We start from the raw sequence: 25,999 nt of genomic DNA on the forward strand, positions 1-25,999 counted from the left end.
GAAAAATATTCCCACCAAATTTTTAATTTTATATTGCTACAATCTCTTCCCTGAACACAATAAAAAAAAAGTACTTTAGCTGCAGTGAAGTGGAGAAAATGTGTGATAGTTTAATGGTCTCTCTTGCCAGTCTCTGGAGACTCCGGGAACTGGTGATGCCGGGGGCTCCCGGAGCTGGTGATGCCAGAGGCTCCCGGAGCTGGTGATGCCGGGGGCTCCCGGAGCTGGTGATGCCGGAGGCTCAACACCCACAAGTTGCCACAAATATATTTGTTAATTTTTTTTAGTACATTTCTATTGCTTGACTTTTTTTTTTAATTTTGGATTATGCACATGGGTTATATTTACAATATTTACAGAGTAGAACATTCATAATGTTCCAAGGAACTGTGATACACATGTTGCTAATGTGTCTACTAAAAATGATTATCACAATATTACTTGTTTAATTTTCATTTTAGATACAGTTTGCAGTATAATACATATAAACATATTGCACACTCGGTACTTTAAGAGTGCGAGATAATGTTGGTTTGCTTCTAAAGAAAAGAGCCCTACCCCTGCTCTTAAATTTAAGCATGAACTGCTTTTTCTTATTACTGTAACCCCGCGATTATCCGGGATTCAAACATCCGGAAAACGCCCTTATACGGCCAAAATCGTGATCGGATAAAGTTATCACAATATCCGGCCAAAATGGCCACAGGAACCGGATAAAAGCTGGTTTGGCCGGATGAAAATACGGCCATACCGTATTAATCCTGTCTGTGGCTCTAGACGCACTGTGGAGGAGGGGGTGGGGTGGGTGGGTGGTGTTGGGAGGGTGGGAGGGGTGCGTCAGGAGGGACCACCTGGGTACTGGAATTACCATTAATTTTAGAACAATTAATCATAGCCAAAAACAAATGAAATAAGTACTAGTAATTAAGTAATAACAAATAAATAAGTTTCCTAAAAGCATTGTGCACAGGCTGAAGTTTCCTTCAGAAATATTGTGAATTTTTTTCCTCCTGGCGGCCTACGTAACGTGCTATAGCTGCCCCACCCCAAGTGGACCTGTCCAACACTGGTCAACCCATGTGCGTCCGTCCCTCGTGTTATACACAGTGCTGCTCCATTAGTGAAATATTTTTTTACATAACTTTTTTATTTTCATAGTAACTTTGAACATTTTTGGCCAAGACTATGTCTGGTAACAGCATCAATCGTTCTGAAGGTGTTAAGAGGAAGAAAGTTGTCCTAACAATTAAAGACAAGTTACTGTTATACACCTCAACCAGTGCGGCCTCACAGTGCTGCGCCATTAGTGAAATATTTTTTTAAATGACTTTCTTAATTTTCATAGTAACTTTGAACATTTTTGGCCAAGAATATGTCTGGTAGCAGCATCAATCGTTCTGGAAGTGTTAAGAGGAAGAAGATTGTCCTAGCAATTAAAGACAAGCTACGTGTTGTTCAACCAGTGAGGCGTCACAGGCAGCCAAGCGCCTTCAACAAGTGAGGCATTACAGGCAAGCCAAGCTCCTTCAACAAGTGAGGCATTACAGGCAAGCCAAGCACTTTCAACAAGTGAGGTGCCACAGGCAAGCCAAGCGCCTTCAACAAGTGAGGCGCAAGCAAGCGCCTTTAACAAGTGAGGCATCACAGGCAAGCCAAGCGCCTTCAACAAGTACTCACCTAGTTGTGCTTGCGGGGGTTGAGCTTTGGCTCTTTGGTCCCGCCTCTCAACTGTCAATCAACTGGTGTACAGATTCCTGAGCCTACTGGGCTCTATCATACCTACATTTGAAACTGTGTATGGAGTCAGCCTCCACCACATCACTTCCTAGTGCATTCCATTTATTAACTACTGACACTGAAAAAATTCTTTCTAACGTCTCTGTGGCTCATCTGGGTACTAAGTTTCCACCTGTGTCCCCTTGTTCGTGTCCCAGGAAGTGAGGGCATGCAAGCGCTTCAACAAGTGAGGTGCAAGCAAGCGCCTTCAACAAGTGAGGCCTCACAGGCAACCCAAATGCCTTTAACTAGTGAGGCTTCAGCAGCTGGCAGTCAAAACTAACTTAGCTTAATGAACTGTACAGTAATTTTAAGTGTTAATTTTAGTGTTGTGTTAGTATAGGTTACGTAAATTGTTAAGAATTTTTAACTTCAAGATGTGTGGCATCAATCAAGAAGACGAACACCAACAAGGTAAGTTGAGGTTTCTAGTTGAATATTTAATAATTGTATGTGGTAAGGGAATTCAAATTATGTTGTTTGTAGTATAAAAATACAGTAGTTGGAAATGGTCACTTTTGGACTCGTAGGTGAAAAAGTACCATTATCCGAAAAATGTGATAATCCGGCTGGGGGTCCTTCCCATATAGTCCGGATGATCGAGTGGAGACAGTACTTTGAAAACTTTACTCACCATTTGATGTATTGTGTTAACATGTTTTATCAACACTGAATCAGTCAAGACATTTTTCAGCAAGTACTTACCTTTCCAGTTAGCTCGAGCTTGGTACTCGATATGCTTAACTCGCTGAAAAAGTAAAATTCCTTATTAGACACAATGCAGGACTGTATGTAGATCAACAAATTGGAAATGTGACAATGATCCATGCCTGTTGTCATAGTTTCTCTGCACACTTCATTTAATAAAGTTACTGTGACATGGAATATTTATATACATTAGTGTATAGTACGTCTTAATAATTAAGAGTAAGTAACCATACTTATATATAGTGCTGCCATAACTTTGATGTGTTGCATTATGTAATGCTTGAAATATCTTCACAGAACTTTCAAGAATAACCCGGATGAAAAGATCACAGCATTGGTTGCAGAATTAAGTGATGTGTTCTGTGGCCTATACACTCAAGCCACAGAAGACTACACAGGTCCTAGTATAGACTTTGCAAAAATGAGGCTGCAGATGGGTCAGATGCTTTACTACACCTTTTTAGAACACATCTTGGTGGATGAGAGGAGGAGAGGCATTGATCTTATGGTAAGAATCTACTTAATATTTTAATATTATATAAGGTATATTTTAGCTACTTGGTTCTCTCACTAGTTGCCAGTAGCTGCACTGGTGAAGTCCCATAATGTGAATGCAATCTTTCAATTTAACATTACATAGTGTATCATAAAAATCTTGAATGGTCAGGATCAAGTGAAGTGTAGATCTATTAATTTAAAAAATTAATAAATATTTTAGGCCCACATTAAGATTGGCTTGTCTTAACACTTTCCTGTCCCCACCGCATGCTCCCTAGACTACCTCAAAGTGCGCCGAGCGATGGGAGTGAGCGCACAGCCAAACTCAAATATGTATACTCTTTTACGTTTTCTCGCCTCAATTTTCATCTTACTGGCGTTAATTTTGGTATCTTTTTTGTTCGCAATAGAATTCCCTACAGGGATTTCCCTGTAGGGAATTTCCCTACATGTGAAGTCCAAAAGCCCGGCATGCCACCCGCACCAAACTCTCAAATCGAGTGAGGGTTACCCATGACTGCGCAATACTACCTAAATGTGTGTACTCTTTGTGGGATTCTCACCTCAATTCTCATCCTACGTCATTCAATATGATATCAATTTCAATATGGAAAATGGTGGGTAAGAATTACTGTTTATCTGCCCAGTACTTCTTCTTGCGATGGTACAAGCCGGAGCATGGTGCAGCACACAGTGCCACATCACACGACTTGCACTTATATTTGGTGTTCTTCCTTTTACCATTTCTGAAGCAAACACGGCATTTCAGCCCTTTCTGGATGCAAAATAGGGAATGGTTCAGTTTGTTGATCAGACATTCTGGTTTATCAACAATATGAGGGTTTCTCCTAGCAGTAGCACCAGAAGGAATAATCTGACTCTCGTCTTCTGAGTCAGATGATGAATTGTCATGTTGCGGTGAAGATGGGAATAGTGGCCACCTCACACCTGATGGTCCAGGAGTAATAAATAACTGTAAAAATCCCAGAGGAGTGATTGGTACTGGTACAGTCAAGCTTGGTGTTCCAGTAAAACTGTCTACAAATGGAGTGTTGTCAGTTGACCAGGCTTCACCAGAACGTCTGTTTCCTACATGCGGTGCGTTCATATGTGCCTGTGGCGATAGGTGGCTCAAAATCGGCACACTCCTCACTTTCAAGTTCATAATTACCTGCTGTTTCAGTTTCAACAAACTCATGATCTACATCAGTCACTTTTGTCACTTTCAAATTTAAAATAAAAAAAATTGCCTACTATAGCCTGTATTTTTTGTTGGTGTTAGTTTCACAGCCCTGTATTTTTGGCAAACCTTGATGCTACATGGCCCCCTAACAAAATGGGAAGACATTGGCGCAAACTTTAACCACTGTGATGCACCAAGTTTATTGTGACATTCCCCCTGTGTGCATGAAATCAAGTGTTCCCCAAAAATTCTTTTTTGTTTGTAAAATGATAAATTCCCTTCCCTGAACATGTCTATGTAAAAATAAATACCAAATTCCACTTTGCCTGTGGGGACGTGGACAAGGTGCGCTGTGACGTTATCACGGGGTGGTCGCCCGTGTGTGAAGCTCTCAGAGGTGATCACGCGGGCCATTCAAGCACAGCGAGAAACAAATATATTTTCAATTATTTGTTCTATGTATTTTCAATGCAGTTTTGTTTTTTATCGTATATGATGCATATTTGTGTCCTTTACAGCATGTATACAATAGAACGTTCATAATGTTCCATGGAACTGTGATACATGTCAGTAATGTGTCCACAATAAAAGTGCCATAATATTACTTGTTAAAAATTCACTAAAATTACAATATGTACAGTTTCACACAATTTACACAGTAACACACTGTATCACAGTCAGTACTGTACTTCGTAAGTGAGTAATAATCAACAAAGTAGTCCATGGTACACAGCGCGACTTTGCTTTCTTTGCACCAGGTACAGATAGATTTTTGCTTCCCGTTTCTTAGTTCTGTGTGCTTGCAAATAACACACTCGCGTACACCCTTGGCTTTAATACTTGTAGGTGGTATGTGGCCAAGCTTGTAAAGCGTAAGGTAGTCTTGAAAAGATCGCTTTGTAAAGTCCCTGACTGGAAGAGATTGTCATTCTCAAGAGTGTCAGTCAATCTGGAAGAGATTCAGCTGTCTGAAAATATCTATGGAAAACACCACTATTGAAGCCACTAAGACTGTTCATTTATGCTACTTGTATCATATGCATCATCACTGAACCCAGAAAATGATTTTTCTATGCATCAGCTATATAAATTGGAGATGGCATAGGTAGGCAAGGGTGGTGCTCAGAGCTACAAGTGGATATGCTCGCTGTATCGTCCTCATAGGTGCTGTATCACTTGCATCCAGCCTTTGTGTTAGGCCCTTATTTTGCATAGTTTCATCAATATCATGACCCTTATGTTCTTCAAACAATAAGGTCTGAATTTCACCTAACAGAGAGCGATCTTTCAACACCGTGTCGGACAGGTGTTTGGGAGTCAGGAGGCGCGTGGCCACCCATGGTTGCTCACTTAGTACTAACCCAGCCAGTGGCCCTAGGACATTCTGGGAATTTTTTTCAAGATGGCTGCCTCTCACTGGAGGTTACAAGTCTTTTTCGTACCCAATCTACCACAAGTGCGTTTCAACCGTGTTCAAAAAGATAAAAAATACTTTTGTCGCTGGCGCTGTAATGGGCGTACAGCATTTGTCGTTTGGTGCAGTGCAGTGGTTAAAACACGTCCCAAAATGATCGGATAAAACATGTAATTTTAACAAATATATTAAAATCGGACGTCGTAGAAGTCCCTCCTGAGCATCCGCAGTTAATTACGGATGTTGCATACTTCCCTCCCGTGCATCCGCCGAGTTAATTACGGACGTTGTATACGTCCCTCCTGAATGACAGTGTCAAGATCGGTGTCGAGAGATTGATGTTATTGACCGATTAATAGTCCTTCATTATTAGTATTGGATGCAAATTATATATATTGTGACCTGGTGTTAATGATAAATTATATTGTTGACTTAACATTTTGTAACATTTTGTAGACTTTATTAAAATTGTAATTGTTGCCTTTGTTGCAGCCTTTTTTGTTTTTCTTGATGTCTAAACATGTTTTTTTGTGTTAAGAATTAGCTATATTGCCTTTTGTTTCTGAGACCTCTACATTGTTTAGGGGGTTGCCACATAAATCTTCTGTAAACATTTTGTATGCCTACAAGTATTTAAAGACACTGTTAGTTTTAGCTCATTCAAGTAAAATATTTTACACTAGTTTTAGTAAGAGGAAATGAAGCAATCACCATTAACTTGCATTGGAAAATGTGTTGAAAAACTGATGATAGCTCTTGGGAAGCATATAGACATTAACAAAGTATAATAGAAAAAAATAAGATAGAAATACATATAAATAAGAAGTATTGAAAGTTTTCTCAATTTCTCCTTTTCCACACTTCATGAAGTGCCACTGAAATGTAAGTGTATCCAGGCATGACTGGGATGAGGAGGCACTCAGTTCTGTTGCTCCACTAGTGATTCCTTGGTAACTTAGGGCCACCTAAAGTACTGTAGTTATATTATTACAGTGTATAACTGGGTGGTTTGTTTCATTATATGGCAAATCCACAAGGGCCATGACGAGGATTCGAACCTACGTCAGAGATCATCCCAGACGCTGCCTTAATCAACTGAGCTACGACATGGTCAAGAGTTGAAACCAGGAGTTCTATTGAACTTACTTGGATCCTGCATCCTCTCCGAGACACAAACCAGGATTTTACTGGATAGGCTGCAGGATCCAATCAAGTTCAGTAGACCTTCTGGTTTCAACTCTTTTTGACTATGTCGTAGTTCAGTCGATTAAGGCAGTGTCTGGGATGATCTCTGACGTAGGTTCGAATCCTCGTCACGGCCTGTGTGGATTTGTTCATTGATGCATCACGCTATTGTGATTTCTGTGTGTAATTATATGGCAAGTGACAATTACACTGTTACTTCTTTCATTGTAATAGTGTTCCTTGATATAATATAAACACTGTACTACTAAATGTGTCATGTCTCTCCTGATAAAATATCATTCAGTCAGCTGCCATGATGGACATTTCCTCATCACATAGATTGAAATATCTTAACACTTTCGCGCTTTATATTAGAGATAACTCGTCGCCGTTTTCTCTTACGATTCCGCATAACAGCCTACTTTTCTCGTCCATCGAAAAAATATTAATATAAATTCCATTTTTTAACCGAAATGGATGGGGATACTCTCAGATTTTTCTCCGTGAAATTCCCGTTCTCCCTCACTGAACACATGGCGAGGAATGGCCAACAACAACAAGCATACCACATGTTCCCGACATAGATGCCAGCGCAGCTCCTCCTGCTGACGCGGCAGTTTCAACACCCGGCACATCTGGTGCGAGGCGTCCTCTGTTCACCTCAACACCTCAAGCCCACTCATCAACCACAAATTCTGAAATGGACATTGAGGACATAGAACCACTTGATGTTTCTGATTTCATAGAAGATTCTACTACAAGTTTGGTGGTTCCTGTAGAAGACAATATTCCTCCAGTGCATCCATGAAATAGAAGAATTATAGATTCAGAACAACGTCTCAACTACAAGTTGACGCATGAACTCGTGCACTTGGCTAAAAAAAGAAGATGCCGTGTTTGTTTCAAGTCTGGCAAAAGGAGGGACGTGATATATGGATGTAAAACTTGTGATGTGGCACTGTGCGCTGCGCCTTGCTACACAAGGTACCACCGAAGAAAGATATTTTGGGTGGAGAAAAAATAACCACCGGCAACAGCTTCACTCCACCTAAGAAACATCAGATGAGCAACTTCAGGATCAAAAGCCTGAAGATGGTGGAGTGAAGAAAAAATGCTCAACTGTTGATCTTCAACCAACATAGACAGGGTAAGTACACCTATTTGGAATTTTTTATCATCTATAAGAAGTTATATTATATATCTTTTGTAGAGAATTTATTTGTGAATTTTTTGGTACCAGAATGAATATTATATCACAAACTTCTATGAGTAAAAAAAAAAAACACAAAGTATGTTTGGGGGTGTGGCGGGTGTGGCTCTGGGTGTGGCGGCCGTGTGGCAGTGGGTTCCCTTTAGCCGTTGATATGTCCAACACGTGGGAAATATTTGTATGTGTTATGTATATGTCTGTGTAGGGAATTTTACTGTGATCACTGTCATACAAATTATAAAATGTTTCAACAAGTATAAACATGACAAACATCAAACGAACGAAAACAATGCGTTCGTTTCTGCCGGGAACGCATACTGAGCGACGTGGTTCTATATTTGGCGCTTCTCTTACACATGCTTTGTACAAATGTTATACATTTCATCTTATAGAAAATTTTATTGCGAACACATTGGTATAAAAAAGAAATACGTACATAGAAAAGTAGGGTCAGGAAACGTATAAATGTATAAACTTTCCAAGCATGATTTCCCCCCCGTGTTTTCGCCAGTGCGCTCGCGGCTAACTACTCTCCACTTCACACACTCTTGCGGGTGGGCAATTACCTATATTAAACATTCATATGCATATGTCCGTGTAGAGAATTTTATTGCGATTCCAATGATACCAAAATTAGCGATGTAGGACAACTGTAGGCTTCCCAACCATTAAGAGAGTGGAAACATTTTGTTGCTGTTTGGCGCTCTCGGCGAGTGTTCTGCATAGTTTTTTATTTGGTGTTGATACTCCTTATGCTTGGGCGGCATTTTATAGGTATGCTCTTATAGACAATTTCATTGCGAACACAGTGATACCAAATTTAAATATGTGCGCCTTCAATTATTGTCAGGACAGTCAAAAGAGTGTACACTTTTTCGGTCTTAGCGCGTAGGCGCGCGAAGTGCCGAAAGCATCTGGGGTATTGATTTTTTTTGAGCGCCGAGAGCGCGAAAGTGTTAAAATGTTTACCCAAGATCTTGGCAATAACATAATCATGTTCAGCACAATATCTCTTACAAGAATAATAGTCACGCTGGTGTCTGGTTTGTGTGTGGCAACCCATTAATTTCATATCTTTTTGTAATTCTCGTATAACTCCAGTGCTGCACTGACATAGGGAAACACAAAAAATGCCTCATTATTATGATCTCACTTGCCTGTTGGGAAATTCAGTAGTGTGCAGATGAGGAGTCACAGTAACGTGGCTGAAATATGTTGACCAGACCACACTAGAAAGTGAAGGGCCGTGTGACTCGCTTTGTTGTTGCAACCAGCATTTACATTTTCCCCAGTTAATATGGTATAAAACAATATTGTGCGGGACTTGCATTGCTTGAATCCAGCCCATCACTGATCACTAGAGAGGATGCATATTTTGTATTTTCTAAACTGGTAAAATTTCTTCAGTTAGTAAACAAATTTGTATTTTTTAAAACAAATATTATGAATTAACATAATCATGCACATTCATTCTGGCCAGCACTTGAATTGGCAAAAAATAATTACTTAACAAATCATTAATTTGTAACATAATTGAATAATGGAGAAAGAAAGATGAAAATGCATAGTGTGGAATAAATACCAGGCATTGATAATGATATGAAGAATACAAATATATGAATGCAAAATAAAGGGCATGCACTACTTACTGAGTGACACTCGTCAGATTCTTACAATGGACATGTGGGAATCTCAACCAGGGAGAGGAAGATTCATCACTCCAGACATAACTGAGTTAATGTGGCACAGTACTTTTTTTTTTGTTAGTTTGAAATTTGGACTTTACCATTTAATTTCAGTACTGACATGGGCTTTTTCCTTGAAGGCAGTGGTTGGAGTTTTGTTCCTAGGCTGTTTATTGGATGACAGTGCAGTGGACAGCATCAAGTGCAAACTTTTGTCTCGTTACCCGGTGTTCTATGCAGCAATTGGGGGTCCTAGCAGGTGTTCTAGGTACCTGCTGCCTAGGGAATTTTTGATTCTCAGCTTGATTGGCAAATAAAGTCCAGAGGGGCTTTTGTTCTTGTCTCCTTGTTGTTGCCAAGGTGGTCTCTCCAATGTTGGATCATTTGAAGGTCCAGGGATGATAGGATGTAAGACAAGGTGCAGTATGAGAGGTTGTTGCCAATCTCCATTAAGAGCAGAGTGAGCTCCCAGTGGCTCACTTCTATCAGTAGGAACCTGTGATAGTATACCATTGTTTTAATAAGATAACACTGCTATCTGATATTTCAACCAATCCTAGAGTGCCAGATATCACTAACCCTTTCACTGGCTGTACCAGTGAATAGCCATGAAAGGAGAAGCTTCCATAATGCCATAGGAGATGCCTGCTTTTTAGCTATGTGAATAAAGTATTTTAATTAAAATCATACATATGATTTCTAATGCACTAATAAAAGGGCCATTTGTGACTGGGTCAAGGTAAGTATGAAGGGGTAAGTAATGTCTAAATCATTAGACCTGTGTTCATAAATTATTCCGGATGTATAACTTTTGTGATAACTTCAAAGCTGTAATTTTTGTTATGAATAATGTACTGTTTTATTTTTATCCTTATCCAAATTATGCCAGCTGCAGATAATGTCTTTTATACCATACCTCCTCTTCCATCAGCAGTATAACCTTAGTCATACATTTTTTCTTTGCAGGCAATTTTGAAAGAAGATTTATTTCATCGAACTCTGTTTACTTGCTGCTTAGAAATTGTTCTAAAATCGTATAATGATCCTAGAAGGTTTCCCTGGTCATTGCAAGTAAGTTTGATTTATATAGTAGTAATTTTTAAATATATAAAGATGTCTAGCTTTTATTCTTATTATTATTACTATGTATTATTATTATTATCTACCACTACTTGTCTACTTGTGAGGATTCTTGATGGCAGAAATGGCTCTGGGATTTATTAATTATAATTAGTTGCATGTTAATTTTTTAGTGGCTTTAATTAGATTTCAGAAGTATGAAATTTTGAGGAATGTGTTTTAATTAAACATTGAAATCAAGGGAAGATTTAGAGAATTTTTAATGTGATTGTTTGAGTCCTCTAGAGTGTACATTTCATTCATAAATAGGGCAGTGCTAACAACGGTTGTCAATTCCACACAACTGACTGTTATGTGGAATTGATGTGGGTGTTTTTTTTAGGATAGGTTGTTAACTTAACAAAATTATAATGAAAGTCTATAAAAAGTTATAAAATTACTTCTCCACTTACACCCACTTGTTTAGGCTATTTAATAATTTATGTGATAATTCTAACCCATTCTCCAAATATGATAATACACATAGCTATCATGGACCGAATGTACAAAAATGGACTATACCCAAAGAACTCCACAATACTTGTTGGAACTCTAAAAAGGGTATAACAAAAAGTGAAACAATAATAACCATAAAACTAACCCTGTCCTAGGTCTAACATATGCAATCATGGGAGGATGATTTAATACATACATGTATTATATTATACCTAGGAAAAGTTGTTTGGTTGTTGCCTTCTTTCTTGGGCCATCTACAAAATTAATAGTTCAAAATGTGGGCTTTTTGCAGTTGCAACGGTCTATGTTTTGTATGCAGTCACTATAGGTACTATTCTCTTTTATATGACAGGTTGAATGATTGTGTATCTAATATTGTATGTGTATACAGTATTTGCCTGATTTACTTTATTTTGCTTGTGGGGTGTTGAGCTTCAGTTCTTTGGTCTTGGCTCTCAAAATTTGATCAATTAGTAAACAGGTCCCAAGCCTATTGGGTTTTAATATGCCTACAATTTAAATGATGTATGTAATCTACCTCTGCCACTTGACCTCTTTAAGCATTACACAATGTTGTGATATATTGAATAACTCTGTATTGAAGTTGGAGAGGAGGAAGGGGCGGGAGGGGAAAAAAAAAGATTCTATTCTTGAGGTCATCTTGAGATGATTTCGGGGCTTAGTGTTCCCGTGGCTCGGTCCTCGACCAGGCCTCCACCCCCCAGGAAGCAGCCCGTGACAGCTGACTAACTCCCAGGTACCTATTTACTGTTAGGTAACAGGGGCATCAGGGTGAAAGCTCTGCCCATTGTTTCTCGCCGGCACCCTGGACCATAGGATCACATGCTCAGTGTTCTGTCCGCTCAGCCACCGGCTCTCTATCTGGTTATTATGTTATATCTGGTTATATTTTTGGAAACATCATCCAGTCCATATAATATCCTTATCTACCCTATCATTTCCCTTAAAAATTTTGAACATGGTGTTCATTTCTACCCTATTTCTTCTAACGATGTGGAATGTCTTTATCTACATTTATGATACTCTCTCATGACCATTATGAGGCGCTCTTGTTTGTCATCCAGTTCTTCTAGGTGTCCAGTGTGTTGCTAGTCGATGGGCTGTAGGCATTTACAATTATCAGTTTATCATTATGATTCCAGACCTGCAATGCCATAATGTTCACGTTTCTAGTATTAACACTTTGGCGTACCCCGCGCGCCACCCCTCAACTGTGCGATTTGGGCCTCAGGGTGTCACGGGAGCGCGCGTAAATTCTGAAAAGTGTATACTCTCTTCAACTTTGTCACCTTAATTCTCGTCCTACGAGATTAAATTTGGTATCATTGTGTTTGCAATAGAATTCTCTACAACACTAAATGCATATAAACTCTAAAAGCCCGGCTAATTACTCGCAGCAAACAGAGAAAGTGCGAACGAGTTACCCAGGAGCGAGCAAACGCGATAAAATGTTTTCACTATTTTCACTCTGGTCACCTCAATTTTCGTCCTAGGTCTTTCATTTTGGTCTCAATGGGTTTGCAATAGAATTCTCTAGAGGAACATTTGCATATAAAATAAAAAAACCTGGTCACGCTCCAACCGCTGACGAGTTGAAGACGGGCCATGCGTTAGCCGCGAGTGAGCGCTCGGATGCCTTCCAGCTACACTCCCAATTCCCGCCCCTTTTCAAGCCTTTCTTTCGCAAATTTCTTCCTAGTAGGGCCTTGTTCATGATCACTATACATCGTGGAGTAAGCATAGATAGTTTCTAAAGCCGCAGTAAGAAATATAGCCACGGAAAATAGCCGAAATGTTCACACGTTTGAGATGCGAGGGGAGGCGACATTGGTCACAACAGTGGAGCGAAAACAATGGGCCGATGGCGTGTGCCGAGCCGCCTGCGGGCCACGAGGCGTAACAAGGAAAATGGGAAGACATCGGCGCGCATTTTAAAACCAGTCCCCAAAAAACTTGGATAAAAACCTGATTTTTGGCGATTATTTAAAGTGGATGACGCAATGCTGCATCATCCCCGGTATTACCGCCAGTAAACGGATGACGCAATGCTGCGTCATGCCCGGGCGAAAGTGTTAACAAGTATTAACTCTTACCTTCAGGTGTTCTTTCACTAGCACACCCACTACTTCCCCCCTTCCTAGCTTTATTGTCACGTCTCCAAACTGAGTACAGTATCCCCTTGGGAATACGACCTCATTTAAAATATGTTCATCAAGTTTTGTCTCTGTTAATGCGACAATATCTGGGGCCTTAAGCTGAATTATATCGTGCAGCTCCAATATTTTTGATCGCACTCCATTTATTGGTATATGCTATTTTCAGGAACAATTTCCCCTTCCCTTTGTTCTTTAATCCCCCATTCCTCTAATGATTCTGTTGCTTTGTTTTCATGTACCATTTCACTAGCTTTCCAGTCCCTAACACTTTGTAGAAAAAAGAATTTTTAATTTCTATTCCCATTTAGACGTTTCGCTTCAATGAGGTTCATTTTCAGCTTTTTCCTGTCTTCCTTGGAGAGGTCTTGTCTTATTGACCAAAGTTTGCCATCCTTGTCACATTGCAATTGCCTGGCATTTCTAAGCACTTCCGTCATATGTTTCACTCCATTAAATGTCACCCATAAGGGGCGGTTCTTGTCTCTCATATTTTCCTACCCTCCTAAAATCACTGACAATTTCCTTTGAATTTAGGCCCTCTCCTAATCCTACTATATGTCTTCATACTTTTTCAGTTCTTTATTAACCTCTTTGTGAGTTGTCAATGAAGTTTCTTATTGCATATCCTTGCCTAATTCCATGAGAGTCCTCAGGGTACTATGGAGTTGCATTTGAGTCTATTTTCTTGTTTATTTCTTCAAAGTCACCACTCTTCACTTTCCATACCTCATTTTCTCAGAGATCTTTGATTTGTTCCTCCTGATTCTTTATCTTGGGGAGCCCTGTCTCTAGTTCGGCTTTCAGTAGCAATTTCTTAACCAGAATAGGGGTTTGTTTTGGGGCGCTCACTTTTCTGGGTGCCTGATCCCGTCGATGGCAGACATAGAATGCTTCTAACCACACGGGGGGTTTCTATAGGCCATTGCTCCTCGTGCCTTTCTGAGAGGGCCAGGTTCTGGCTCGTGGTCCCCGGTAGGCCTAAGAATTCCATTCGCTCGACTGATGCCAGGGTTTAATACATTTATATCAGCCCAGTTAGCTCCAAGGACCCTCTGGGTCTTGCCCAGAAAATGGCATTTCATTACATTCAACTTTTTTTTTTTATACTCATTTGCATTGTCTGATGCGAACTCATGCAGGTACTTACTGCACCAGAGTGATTTTTTGCAGATCTTGTGGCTCCTTGGCAACTGCTAGGAACCTTTTGATGCTTCTCTTTACTTTTTGCTAGTTCTGATGCAATGTGTGGAAGGGAAAGGGACATTAGGATACATAATTTCAGTTGTGCAGTTTAAATTTTTTAATTCATTTTCACAGGTTGGGCATGTAGAACCTTACTACTTCATTCGGATCATTGAGCCTGTAATACGATCAGAAAAACAATCTGACAATCAGTTATCAAGAGAACTAGTTAAGCACCTTAAAGGGGTGAGTATATTTGTCTTTAGTGTCTCCTCTAGCTATGTGTGTGTTCATTATTTAAACAAATATTCTTTATTTGTATTCTTAAATTTAACATGGTATTCATTTTGTATCTACACAAAAATGTCCAATGAGTTGGTGAAATACATGATCAGGCAAATTGTTGGGAAATTTGAGACATTGAGATAATGCAAGACTGTGTCAAATTGGTAATATGGATAGTGATTATGAAGGAATGTGATGTGTTTAGGCAGAAAGAATATCATTAAATGTTTCAGCAAGTTGATAGGAATGACCTACAGACATTGGAATGCAACAAGGGAGTTTAGGAGTGATTGTTGAGGATAATTGTTTTAATCAGGAGCTTCCATGTTTTATAGTAGCAAGTTCATGTGAAAGTAATTTAGTTGCTTAAAATTTCTTTACAGATTGAAGAGCAGATCCTAGATTCTCTTGCCTGGAAGGCAGAATCGCCCTTATGGCAGATCCTACATCCTGGTAATTTAGATGTTCCCTCGTGTCAGGATGTAAACTTTTCTGATCAATTGGAGACAGAGATGAACCCAATCACTCCTTCCATAAGCCTGTCTTCAAATCCAATGTCTCCATTACCAAAACTAGTCACTGATAAGGGTACTCCTAACAGTAAGTATTTTTGTTATTGTTACCGATTGAAGTTTAAAGAGATATGTACGCTGGAAAGTATAAGTATCAGTGTACCTCTTTGAACCTTCTTATGATCTTTTGTAGCCTCTTATCTGTTTGTACCATAACTCACAGCATGAGAGTGGGAGGCTCAAGTAGCCATTGATGGCAGGAACAATCAAATTTAGAGAAAAATTTACTGATGCAGAAAAACACAGATGAGAATACAGTAAATAGCAACATGCAGTGTTAATTATTAACACTTTTGACTGGGCAAGGACGGAAATTATGTCCATAAATAACTCTACAGATGTCCTACGGGGACGCATGTTGCGCCCAAAATTAAAATGTTAAAATTTCATTTATTGTTCGATTATTATGGGAATAGTTCCCAAATGCACAACTTTCGATTGTGAACAATACCAAAATGAACGACGTAGCATGAAAATCGAGGTGAGAAAACTGTAAAGAGTATAAACATTTTAGTACGGGTGTTGTGGGTGTGCGGATGGGTGCTCCCTGACTGGTAACGCTCGGCGGATTTTCTGGTTTCAGATGGTTGTTATTCTCCACAACCTCACTTAAATTGCTTCTTACCATCTACAATTCTGCAAAACAGAACTTTCGGACATCCTTTCTGCGCCTTTGCCTTTGCTTTCTAAGCTTAACCCCTGGGCGGCACTGCTAATAATAGCCGATAGCACTGCTGTGTGCAAGAAAAAAATTAGAAATAATTTTTCCTTTTAAAATTGTTAAAATATTGTTCCCTGCTTGATGGGGTTCTGGGAGTTCTTCTACTCGCCAAACCCAGCCCGAGGCCAGGCTTGACTTGTGAATTCCCTGATTACAGGGAAAAATAATAAAAAATTGTAGGAGACAATTTGGCTACGAGGAGGGGCCTCGTAGCCTGGAAGGGGCCTCGTAGCCTGGTGGATAGCGCGCAGGACTCGTAATTCTGTGGCGCGGGTTCGATTCCCGCACGAGGCAGAAACAAATGGGCAAAGTTTCTTTCACCCTGAATGCCCCTGTTACCTAGCAGTAAATAGGTACCTGGGAGTTAGTCAGCTGTCACGGGCTGCTTCCTGGGGATGGAGGCCTGGTCGAGGACCGGGCCGCGGGGACATTAAAGCCCCAAAATCATCTCAAGATAACCTCAAGACATATTTTGGCCGCAGTAGGGCGAGGAAGTCTGGGAAGATTCAGGCTCCGACAGAGTAGGATGACTGGGGCCGGTCTGCTCCGCCTGAGCTGTCAGACGGGTTGGCACAAAAATATTATTACCTAATTTTTTGAATGTCCGATTTATTTTTTTTTCTTGGGGGTGGGTAAGCCCCTTCGGCTCCCCGGAGCTAACCAGGCTGATATGAATGTATTAGACCCTGGCATCATAATGTGCATGGAGTTTTAGGCCTACTGGGGACCATGAGCACCAGAACCTGGCCCCCCTCAGTGAGGCACGAGGAGCAATGGCCTACAGAAACCTCCGTGTGGTTGGAAACATTCTGTTTGCCATCGACCGGGTCAGGCACCCAGAAAGGTCAGCGCCCCAAAACAAACCCTCTACTCCGGTTAAAATATTGCTACTGAAAGCCGAACTAGTGGACAGAACTCCTCAAATGAAAATGAACAAGCTAGCATAACTGTCACCACATCCCTGCGCCGCTGTCTGCGCAACCCCCCTCCCTACCTTCTCCCATGCCTGTATCCATTACAAGCTTGAGGCAGCTGTCCTCAACTTGAAGCACCGGGAGCGTTTATCTTTTCCTGATGCGAGGTGCCAGGTTCCCCGGCTCCCGCCTTATGCTAATGTCTTATGCTCGTGTGTTGCACTCTTCCTCTCATCGTCCTTCCCACCTTCCTCAGACTCGCAACCGTTTCCGGGCCTTGGACCCTGATACGCCCACTGCCCCCTCCTCTGTTCCTTTGCGTTCTGTCCCAAAGGGTCCCCCTCCTGGTCCTCTGTCTGGGGTTCCTCTTCTTTCTGCCTGGTCTGTCGTGTCTTCTGTGTCTTCTTCCTTGTGTCCCTCCGATCCTCCTTCCCGTCCTTCTCCTCCATCTGTTGACTCTCCCCGCCGCCTGTCAGTGTGGGCTGATGTCCATCGTTCTCCTAACGGCCATCGTGTGTGCTCTCGTTCAGCTTCTCCTGTTGAGACGCTGGAATCCGTTGCCCAGTACGTAGTTGCTGGGACACCTGTCTCTTTAAGTCAGAAGCGTAAGCCTGGCTCCTCTCCTTCCTCCTCCCCGGCAGATAAAAAGGCTTCTTTCTTCCTCGGCCCCTACTTCTGACTATCGCTCCTTCCCCTCCCATTTCGGTGGTTGCGCCCCCTGTTCCTGCTATGGAGGTTTCTTTGGTCCCTGCTTCCCTCTCGGTTGCTGCCCTTGCTGAGGTGCGCTCCCCTCTTTCTACACCCCCTCTTCCTGCTGTTGTCCTTGCCGCCTCCTCCTCTTCCTCCTCCTCCTCCTCCGGACCCCGCCTGTCCCCCTCTGGTCTGTTCTCCCGCTTCCTTCCCTCCGTCTTTGCTCAGTTTACCATGCCCCCTAACCCTGACTTTGCTGACCCTGATCCCAACCCTGATCTTCTTTAACGTGCTATGTTGCTCTTTCGCCTTTGTTTCTTTCTTGTCCTCTGTTGGCCTTTCTCTTCTCGTTCGTTGTTTATTCTTCAATGGAACGTTCAGGGTTATTACGCCAATTTCCTTGAACTCTAACTTCTGATTTTCTTCCCTTTGTGTCTGTCTCCAGGAGCCGATGCTTAGTGCTCGTCCTGGTCGCTTTCATGGCTATTCCTTTCACGCCCCCCCCCCCAGCTCTTGCTGGGGCTCCTAACTCTTCTGCTCTCTTGATTTACTCTGATGTTCCCTTTGTCCCCTTACTTTTTCCTTCGCCTCTCCATTGTTCTGCTGCTCGTATCTTTGTGGGGAAATGGTACACTGTTTGTTCCATTTATCTCTCCCTTGAGTGTCCCGCTTTCTCTTCCCGATCTGAAACACCTACTGGACTCCTTGCCGGAGCTTGTGCTCCTGCTGGGTAATTTCAATTGTCATCATTCCCTTTGGGGTGATGTTCTGACGAACACCCGAGGTCGCCTTCTTGAGCCATTTATCCTCTCTTCTTCCCTGTCTCTTCTGAATTCTGGTGACCCCACGCATTTGGACTCTCGAACTTGCACCCTTTCCTGTCTTGATCTGTCTCTTTGCTCGTCTTCTCTTTACTTAGATTTCACAGTGGCAGGTTCTTGATGGCCTCCATGGCAGTGACCATTTCCCCATCCTTGTTACCTTTTTCTCTTTTCACCCTCCCCTCTCCTTCCCTAGGTGGCAGTTTGCTAAAGTGGACTGGAACCTATTTACCTTCAGTGCTGCTCTCTCTGACCTCTCCCTTCTGCCTCTCCCTCGCTCTTCCTCTCGGGGTCCACGGAAGTGTGTTCCCTGGTGGAATGCAGACTGTGCTCGGGCTGTCTGCTGTAAGCGTGCAGCCTGGAAGAGACACCGCTGTCGGCAGACGGCTGATTCTTTTCTTTTCTTTCGGAAGGCGAAGTGCGGTGGCCCATAGGGCCATCCGTATGGCTAAACATGAATGTTGGGCATCTTATGTCTCCACCATTACGTCTGAAACTCCTCTGCCACAGATCTGGAAGCGTATCCGCAAGATAGCGGGTAAGTTCGTTCCCAATGTTTCACCGGTCCTTCACCTCCGTGGTACTCTTGTGGCGGACCCGTTGCAGGTTGCTACCGAACTGGGTTCCCACTTTTCTTTTGTTAGCTCTGGTCTTCATCTTCCCCAATCTTTCCTTCTTCATAAACCTGTCCTTGAGTCTCGTCCTTTAGATTTCTGCACTTGTCTTCGACTTCCCTATAACGATCCCCTCTCTCTCTGAACTTCGTTCTGCCCTGGCCCTCTGCGGTTCTACGGCGGCGGGCTCCGATGGTATTCATTATGAGATGCTTCGCCATCTCTCTCCGTGCATGTCTCGGTATATACTGAATCTGTTTAATCGGATCTGGGAGTCGTCGTCAGTCCCTGAGGGTTGGCTTGATGCCGTTGTCCTCCCTGTTCACAAACCAGGGTCTCTGGGAACATCCCCTAAGGACTTTTGCCCTATTGCCCTCACAAGTTGTGTCTGCAAACTCTTTGAACGTATGGTTAACGTTCGTCTGATGTAGGTTCCTGGAACACCATCACCACCTCTCCCCTTCTCAATTTGGTTTCCGCAAGTGCCGCAGCACAACAGATGTCCTGGTGAACTTGGAGGTCTATATTCGTACTGCTTTTGCTGCGACGACCTCCGTTGTTGCAGTCCTTTTTGACCTGGAAAAGGCTTACGACACCACTTGGCGATATTATATTCTATCCCAGCTTCATTCTTTTGGCCTTCGTGGTCATCTCCCTCTCTTTCTCCGCAGCTTCTTCTCTCGGCGTTCCTTTTGAGTGAGGCTTGGTACCGCTCTCTGCCTCTTTTCACCAATACAAAGATGTGCCCCAGGGTAGTGTTCTGAGCACTATTTTTCTGGTTGCCCTCAATGGTCTTCTTTCCTCTCTTCCTTCAGGCGTCTTCTCCACACACTGTCGATGATCTTACCTTTTGCTGTCAGGGTGATGATTCGCCTCTCCTTCAACGCTGGCGTCAACTTGTGATTGATGCCGTGTCGTCTTGGGCCACCAATCATGGCTTCAAGTTCTCTGCTGCTAAGACTTGTGCCATGACTTTTACTCGTAAACGGGTCGTTCTTCGTCCCTGTCACTTTATGGTCATCCCCTTGAGTACAAAGATTCCGCGAAGCTTTTGGGGTTATTCTTTGACACTCATTTGTCTTGGTCTTCCCATATCTCTTACCTCCGTGTTGAGTGCTCTATGGCCCTTACCCACCTTCGGGTATTATTCCCATACATCTTGGGGAGCGGATAGGCGCACTCTTTTTGCTTTGCATTCCTCTCTCGTCCTGTCTAAGCTCGATTATGGTTGCCCTGCTTACTCATCTGCTTCTCCTTCGACTCTTCGCCGTCTTGATGCTTTGCACCATACTGGGTTGCGCCTCAGTTCTGGTGCCTTTCGTTTGACTCCCGTCCTCAGCTTGTATGTTGATACTGGCTTCCTATCTCTCCAGGACCGCCGTGATCGCTACTGTCTTCGCTATCTTGCGCGGTCCTTGCAACATCCTTCCTCTCGCCTCTGTCGTGCTTTAACTTTAACCCCTCCTGTGGTTCCTGTTCCTCTTCACCGCCTCCCTCTTTCTGTCCGGTTATCTCGCTTACAGGATTCTTTTTCTGTTCGTGTTTCTAATATTTCTCCTCATGTAGTTCCTTCTTTGCCCCCATGGAGAGTCCCCCTTCTGCAGTTTTGTACGCCCTTGACCCGCATCCCTAAAGCTTTTACCCCCTCCTACAGGTTCTAAAACACCTTTTCCTTGAGCACTTTTCTTCTCACTCCCACTCCGTTTCCGTCTTCACTGATGGGTCTAAGTCTGCAAACAGTGTTGGCTACTCTGTTGTTTTTCCTGATCACACTTATGTGTCGCTTACCTCTGGAGACTAGCATCTTCACAGCAGAACTTTATGCTATGCTCTTCATCTTCTGCTCTCTCGTTGTCAATCTTCCTTTGTAGTTGTTGTTAACTCTCGTAGTGCCCTCATGGCTCTTGGGTCCTTTAATCCGGTTCATCCAGTGGTTGTCGAGATCCAGTATTGGCTGTTTCTTGTTCACAGTAAATTTAAGTCGGTTGAGTTTTGTTGGGTTCCCAGCCATATTGGTGTCTCTTTAAATGAGTGTGCAGATGCTGCCGCCAGGGAAGCTGTCCGCTCTTGTCCCATCTCTCGTAAAGGTATTCCTTATTCCGACTTTTACCCGGTTATCCATTCCTCCATCCTTAACTGTTGGCAGGCTTGTTGGTCATCTGTTACTGGTAACAAACTACGTTCTCTTAAAAGTTGTGTGTCCTCGTGGCCGTCCTCCTACCACCGTAACCGGCGATGGGAAACAGCTCTGGCGAGGTTGCGTATTGGGCATACTCACTCAACTCATGGTCACTTGATGGAGCGCCACCCTGTTCCTTATTGTCCTAATTGCATTGTCCCTCTTACGGTCGTACATATCCTTGTTGAATGTCCTGACTTTCTTGTTCCCAGGAAAGAAAGAAGAGTAACTCCTAATAATTTGTGATGCAAAGAAATTTCCTGTTGTTTTTGTAAGACACTTTTAGACAAACATGCTAAACAACTTTCTTTAATTTAAGATACTTTCCATACTTACACAAGCTATAATAATGCCTTTGAAGAGTCTGATATTTCTCTTGTTCAGTTTTATTCAAAATACTGTATTATGCAGTCTGTTTTGTGCAAGTGGCCTCACAGAACAATGTCAAGAGGCCACAGAACAGTGGGCTCTTGACATTTATAAGAATGCAAATGTCATCAATAAAACCATGGATGCATGCATTTAATTCCTCATCCTTTAAAATTAATTGTTTAGAGAATTTCCAGGGCTTAGTGTACCATGACCATTAATGTGGATTCACTTTTTTTTTCAGATCTCCAGCTTTCACCTTTGTCAACAATATCAGAAAGGTTCCAGTCACCAATTGGTCAGTCATCTGCTAGAAGGACACTCTTTCCTTCTTCTACATCAGGTTCCCTTGATCCTCCCCCTGTGCTTACTTTCTCTCGACCTGCTGGTCTCTGTAACCGTATGCCTCCTGTATCTTCAGTGGTGACTACAACTACATCTCCGTCTGTTCACAAGTCGCCCAGCATTATTACTGTTCAGGTAAAATCGAAAGAATGTAAATGTTAATTTTAAATGTTAATAATAATAGTACCTGTATTCATAGTTGTTTCTTTGGAATTTATAACAACAAATACGTGTTTACTTGCAGGTGAAAGAGAATGGAGTGACAACTTTATACACTGTGCCAACAAATCCTCAAAATGCTTCTGAAGGCAATGAAGAAAATCCATTTGAGGGGTTATCAGACACATCAAATGAACACAAGAAAAAAGATAAACCAAAGAGACATGGTTCTTTAGCTTTGTTCTGCAGAAAGGTAGTGTAACTTTTGACTTCTTTGAGTCTTGACTGATTGTTAAACAAGTTTTGGTAAGAGTAAAGCGTTATGTTTGGTAAGGCTCAGGTCGTGATACTTCACGACTTAAGCAATACTCAACTTGGACAGGTGGCACTATAGTGCCACCTGTTTATGCTCTCCTGGCAGTGCTGTTTACTAGTCTTCTCCATTATTTATTTCTCTTGTTCAAAACTTGGATCACCATTGAGTGCTATAATGTACTGCATGAAAATCAGATTTTTTTATATGAATGTAATAAATATGAAGGAAACAAATTGGGTTTTAAAGAAAGACAGGAGTAATTTTAACTGATTTTCTGTGTAGTGATATTGAGACACTTGGTTCAATTTTTATCAGGATGAAGGTTAAGAAAAAAAATGGCAAGGAAAAAAATAGGAGAGGGTTTTACTATTATAGATGAAAAGAACATCTTTTTAATTCTAGAAATATCATATAATAAAATTACATGAAAGGAGAAAACAAAGTTTAGAGCAATTATTACTTGCTGGTTACCAAATATGGAATGCAACTACTGCTACACATGCAAAGGATTAATGAGTTCAGTATTTAAGTTAGTTAATTTTTTTTTTTTTTAACTGGCCTAGATTTCCTGGTGTTCTGTAAGTGTATTGTTTGCACCCTTTTAAAGTTGTTTCAAGAGTTGTACCCTACTCATCTGTGATTCCTATTCAAATAACTTTAATCAATATACAGATTAAGAGAATTCTTAATTTAGTGTGTGTTCCATGGATGTACTCATTGCACTATAAATTTTCAGAATTACTGGAACAAAGGACTATACCTGAACTGAAAACAACTCAGGTTTATCCAGTGTTCATAGATTGGCTGTTTGCTATTTATTATTTTTGGCCAACAATTTTCATACAAGTCAAACAATTCAGTTTTTGTACATTTCACTGATTTAAACAAATAAGTTACATTATGGCAAGTTCACATTGTGTGTTAAGCAGCAAGGTGTTGGAGTGAGACTACCTCATCTTCCTCAGAGATATCTTCAAAACTACCAGACTTGTGTGGGCCTCCCAAACACCGTGACCAGTGTGTGGTGTGCTTGGAGGCAAGGCAAGCATGGGGCTGAGAGTTTGACCCAAAACTGAGACAAACTTCCTTGACAGTATAAATAAAGGAAAACAAACTATGTATCTTGAACAATTTAATTATGATATAATGGAAATGGTAGTTTTCCCAATGTCAACACCAGGTGGCAGCTGAGGGTCACCCAAGGACCCAGCTTACCTGCCTCATCACTTTTTTCTTTTTTTCTTTTGTTCCAAGCACTGTCACTCTGTAAAGCCTGGCATTGTTTTTTGTATTGAGTGAGGTTAGCAATGCTTGGGACTTCGTTATCCTGCTGGTTGCCCTATTTATTCATTCATTTTCATGATTCTTCTTGATTGTATTTTTGCTTTCCACTTTCTATATCCTTAGCTGATTACTTAGCCCTGACTTATTCAGGATTGCCTAAACTAGTGTTAGCTTGCATTTCTTGCATCCTTGACAAATTTATCTTCTCGGGTGGGTTCGGTTGTTCTCCCTGGGATTTCTCTCGAATTGCTCCAATGTTTAGGTAGTCCTTGCGACTTGGTATTCATGCCAGACCTGTTGATGGAATTCATTAACTTAATTGTGTATTTATTAAATAAAGTTAATGTTTGTGCCTTAAAGCTTTAAGGGATAAAACATCAGGGTTTTCAGACACTGTTGGACCTTCCTGTTTCCTCAGTCTCTCTGCCTTCTGGATTCAGGTTTTCATTCATGGGTGTGATATTTGTCAATGATTATCTGTTACATAATACAGGAACTTTAGAAGTCCTATAACCCATTCAAGGCTTCTCCAAACCAAACTTTATATATTTTCTAACCTTTACCTGAAACAATCCAGCAGTCCCATTTCTATTATGCCACCTGATAATTTAATTCTCTTGAGGCGGGGAAAGATTCCCAGGATTTAAGGTTACAGAAGACTGGCAATTGGTTTTCTTTTAGCTAGGTGAGCGTTGGTGCAAAACCTGAGAGCCCATTTCTTCAGATTGGTTTCTTGTAATATCATCTATTCCAGTTTGAGCTGGATGCTGCCTCTGCTTCCCTGGATGTTTATATCTAGGATTCAGTTCAAGGTCTGGGACTTGCCTTTTCAGCAAATTTCAGTGCTAGTCTCACCTGCCTGGCATAGCCTGAATACTTATCAGTTAGGTTCCAGATGCTTCCTGGTGACATTATGAGGTTTTATTTGATTCTGGTTTGTGAACAATTCTTTTTTCTCCTTGGAGAAATGGCTTCATTTCTCCAAGTATTCTGGAATGGAAAGAATATCAATAAGGGGCAGCTCAATATCCAGGTTCCCAAGTTTCCAGTGACCTTGGTCATGGTTGACCACAAGGTTCGAGCCCATTTAGTGGATGTTGGTTATTTTTGTGCTCTGGTAATATTTAGCTTAATATAATGTGCTGAGGTTGGTTCTCATACTTCAGGTTCCTCTTCCTGCTAGTTTGCCATGATATCCACCTCAGATGCCTTACCCAAGTGTTTTACTTTGCTCTTTTGTGATTCAATGAGAGATTTTTGTGCTACATGTGAAGCTTTCTGGGGGTATAGTATTGGGTCTCTTCCTGGAGTCTGCAGGGTTGCTCTCTTCACTGCTCACTTTCCCCAGTTTATATGCTGCTGTTTACTTCAGGAATGATAAATCAGGCACCAGCTTCGGTAGTAACATCCTTCCGACCTCTTTACTTGGGTATTTTGGCCTTGGACCATTTTAGGCAAATGTTTTCTTGTGGATCCTGGCTGTAGTAGCCATTATGGTGGTTTTGGCTTTGGTTTTGCATGGGCTGAGCTGCCAATTTGCTCTTTCTCTTTGAGGTTAGTACCTCTCTGAAATGTGTCCATGTTTGATGGCTGGTAAAGATTCTCGCAACACTTCTTTCACTAGCTTTAGTAATGTGGTAGGGGAGGTAGCTCGGGGCTTATATTGGGCTTGGTCTTCTCTCTATTAGGTACCATGGATTACTTCTCAGCCATTTTGTTCCCTCTCCTTAGGGTTGTCATTCAGGATTTGATAAATAAGGGCATTATTGCAGTTATTTTTATCCTTTTGGGTGGTGTCCAGACTTTCCAGTTCCTAAGGGGGACCCTCAGATTCTAGGTTTATCCTCAATCTTTCCATTCTCAATACTTCACTCTCATTCCTTATCAAGCTTTCCAGAGGACAAATGTTTCCCAGGCTCATGTGATATTGAGTCAGTTTTGGCTTGTTTCCCTGAACCTATGGGACATTTACTAGCATGTCCCAAAACACCTGAAAGACTGTGAACTAAGCCTGACCAAGATGAAGCCAGAGGAAACTTGTTGAGGTCTGATGTTCAAAGTGAGCACACATCCACTACCACTTTTGGACTGATTTTGCTAAACAAGGCAGTCAGAATTGACAGACATACAGTACTTG

At 41.7% G+C, this 25,999-nt stretch overlaps 1 protein-coding gene across 1 annotated transcript in view; it reads left to right on the forward strand.

The window, feature by feature from the left end:
* Positions 1 to 25,999, forward strand: part of Rbf (Retinoblastoma-family protein) — a 75,913-nt gene that overhangs the window by 33,515 nt on the left and 16,399 nt on the right. The window contains exons 8-13 of the mRNA XM_045726942.2: positions 2,782 to 2,992; positions 10,626 to 10,730; positions 14,729 to 14,839; positions 15,262 to 15,478; positions 22,003 to 22,238; positions 22,348 to 22,515. Coding sequence (XP_045582898.1) covers positions 2,782 to 2,992; positions 10,626 to 10,730; positions 14,729 to 14,839; positions 15,262 to 15,478; positions 22,003 to 22,238; positions 22,348 to 22,515 — 1,048 coding nt within the window. The remainder of the gene's footprint in view (positions 1 to 2,781; positions 2,993 to 10,625; positions 10,731 to 14,728; positions 14,840 to 15,261; positions 15,479 to 22,002; positions 22,239 to 22,347; positions 22,516 to 25,999) is intronic.

This window comes from Procambarus clarkii, chromosome 10 (genome assembly GCF_040958095.1).
Source record: "Procambarus clarkii isolate CNS0578487 chromosome 10, FALCON_Pclarkii_2.0, whole genome shotgun sequence".
Classification (NCBI taxonomy): Eukaryota; Metazoa; Arthropoda; class Malacostraca; order Decapoda; family Cambaridae; genus Procambarus; species Procambarus clarkii.